This window comes from Brassica napus, chromosome A3 (genome assembly GCF_020379485.1).
Source record: "Brassica napus cultivar Da-Ae chromosome A3, Da-Ae, whole genome shotgun sequence".
In the NCBI taxonomy this organism is placed as follows: domain Eukaryota; kingdom Viridiplantae; phylum Streptophyta; class Magnoliopsida; order Brassicales; family Brassicaceae; genus Brassica; species Brassica napus.
The window spans coordinates 28,990,812-28,993,929 of record NC_063436.1 but is presented as its reverse complement, the minus strand read 5'-3'; the positions used below and the strand labels follow the sequence as shown (position 1 = coordinate 28,993,929).

General features: G+C 32.0%; 1 protein-coding gene across 1 annotated transcript; it reads left to right on the top strand.

Annotated features, from left to right (window-relative positions):
- The first annotated feature begins 1,758 nt into the window (after positions 1–1,758).
- On the top strand, positions 1,759–2,605 carry LOC125591320. The gene is made up of 3 exons (XM_048765349.1): positions 1,759–1,973; positions 2,076–2,276; positions 2,394–2,605. The coding sequence occupies exons 1-3, from the start codon at positions 1,826–1,828 to the stop codon at positions 2,450–2,452; spliced, it is 408 nt and encodes a 135-aa protein (XP_048621306.1). The 5' UTR covers positions 1,759–1,825; the 3' UTR covers positions 2,453–2,605.
- Positions 2,606–3,118: the final 513 nt, after the last annotated feature.

Here is a 3,118-nt window from a genome sequence, read left to right as displayed (position 1 = left end):
TTTGCGGTTCTGGTAAAATATGATTTTGCGGTTTCAGCGGAACAACTTAGTTTTCCAATTTCAGTGAGAAAAAACAAATTTTTTAAGTTTAGGCAAGAATACTAAATTTTTCGGTTTTAACGAAAAATATGATTTTTTTTTTGGCAGGAAAGCGCAATTTTCATTTATGTGGAAAAACTCAATTTTACGGTTTAAGTGGAAAAGTTCGACTTTCCAGTTTTGGCGGAAAAACATATATTTGCGATTTTGGCAGAAAAATTAAATTTTTGGTTTTGTTAGGAAATTTTGATTTTTTGGTTTTAGGGAAAAACACGATTTTACGATTTTGGCGGAAAAGTGATTTTTTTTTTTGACGGAAACACAAATTTCTGGATTCGATGGGAAAACTTGATTTTTTTTTTGTTTCGGTGGAAAACACATAAATTTGCGGTTTTGGCGGAAGAGATTGATTTTTTTGCTTTCAGTGGAAAAACGCAATTTTGAAGTTTTGACAAGAAAATTTGATTTTCAGTTTTAGCGGAAAAACTCGATTTTTCAATTTTGTAGAAAAATTAGTTTTCTTTTATTTCGGTGGAAAAAATCAATTTTGTTGTTTTGGTCGGAAAAATTGATCACCTCCATACAACATAAGATTTAACAATTGAACTCACTGCTTCATCTCGAAGCCCTGCACAAAAGTTTTGTAGATGCATCCACATCCAAATACCATCACACAGAGAAACCCAAACAATGAAGTTAAGTCGAGAACGGTAAATCAAAATCTGTAAAAGGAACAAATGAATAGAGACCCACATACTAGAACCATACACAAACCCAAAAAATCCTTATTTAATATATAATGCATGTTTTATATTTTTTAATCGCTATGTTTATACTAAATATAATTTATTTTAATCTATTTTTTTTTGAGAAAATACTTTATTTTTACCCTATTTTTCTATTAATAAAATAGAATTTCATAGTTAAAATAAATTATATTTATCGTCCCCACAAATTACAATATATTGTTAAGTATATTGTAATGAGTCATCGACCAAAAAGAAAATGGTCTAACCATGCAAATTATAACTGGACATATGTGTCATACGATAACTAATGAATTAATTTCGAAACTATTTCTTTAACCTAAAATAAGTCTTGCATAAAAAAACAAAAAAGAGAAATAATTAATTAAGATAACCGGTTTGGCTCAACAAAAATAATTGAATGAAACCAAACCACAGATTAAAGAAATAGGGTCGTTACACTTTCTTTGTTAATATAGTAATCCTTTACGTTTAGGATAACAAATGTGTATGAACACACACACAGAGATATTTCTTTCTACTTTGTATAATTTTCATTGGCATCGTTAACGCTTTTGTTTCCAAAATCCAATAAAATGGAAATAGGGTCGTTACACTTTGTTTGTTAATGCCTTAAGGACAATATGTGTGTATGAACACACACACACACACACACAACAACAAAAGGGATCTGTTTCATTGTCACAATCTACTTTATATGATTTTGTTTACTATCATTAACTGTTAGTTTTGTTTCAAAAATCCAAATATGGAAAACTACGCATAAGACACTGATGAATCTTTCTAGCTGGCATAAAAAAAGAAGCTGAAATGGATCGTCGCATCCAGAGAGAGATAGAGCGATATGCATGTGCCCACACCTACTAGTCTACTACAGTCTACGTACAGGTTGAAGTAACTTCGTGGTAACTTCTCATCTTCACCTGTCTATATATACGCACACATTGATCGAGATCATTATCACAAATCAAGTTCAGACTCTTCCTTTTTTTCATACTCAAAACCAACTAAAACACATTATGGCTAACAATTTAGATGCAATTTCGAAGGATGACTTTCTGAGTGAGGAGGAGCGTTTGTTCATCCTTAAAGCCGAGGTCGAGTCTTTGAAGGAACTGAAGGACCATACGTATCTCTTTGACGGTACCGTCGACCTAAACGTGCTTGGTATGTGGCTCCTCCATGATCTACTACTACATGCAATATTGATATTTTCTCTATCTTTCTAGATACAACAAAAACTTGTTTATCTTTTCATGAAATTGAAAGCTGCCAAGACTATGAACGCTACACGTGGTCACCTAAAGACATTGGTTGGTACTGCATGCGCATTCGTTATAAGGGCAGAAGATAAGAAGAGAGGTCATGAAGTCCCATCCGGGGAGGTTTTAACGGTCACTATGGAGAATTTCGACTTTGCATGGGGATTGGTTAAGCAGATAGATCCTGCGGAATTTGAAAAAAAAAAAGGTGGGTTTAAACCGCTTCTTAGTTTTTTTTTTCTTTTTGAACTTTGGCTTAATTCATTTCTTAGTTTAAACATCGTCAAGCTTATGCAAATTTCTTTCTTTTCCATGATCTTTTCAGTCCTTCGAAGCCAGCGAGAAAGAGGACGTAAGACTAAGTCAAGCAAGAATATAGTTTGATTCAAAAAAAACATATGGAATAAATTTATTAACATTGAGCATTATATGATGCGTACGTAGTACTTGGCTTGTAAGTGAACTAATATGGGTTTGATGCATATTTTATGTTTTATTCCTCTTTATTGAACTAATATATATGTGGAATTTATTATCTTTCTCTTTTCTTTTTCGGCAAAATGTGTGGATGGTGAATATATGCGTTTGAAAAACATAATGCTAAGCATAACTTGTGTCTTGAATTTTTCTTTCGAAAACTGTTTACCAACAAATTGTAAATAAGCAAACAAAAGTGTCAAACATAAATATAAGTTATAAGAAGAAGAAAATGCAGAGTAAAATTAGTAACCCTATAAACAATTGTAATTACGCACGAAAAAAAAAAGTGGCAAACATAACACATGTAAGTTATATAAATAAGTTAGTTAAACCAAACAAAAAAAGCTTAACTAGTAGATTGGTTCACGTAATGTTGTCACTTGTCGACAAATCATAACATTTCTTCTTTTGTACATACTCAGCTATTTCTATTTAAAACACTGATATTCATTGTTGCACATAATTCGGAAACAGGAGTATGTTAGAAGAATCAAAATAAAGAACTTGACAGTTCAGAAACCGGGGACACAGACCCTCATCAGTTTCTGTTATGTATTAGACATGGTGGAT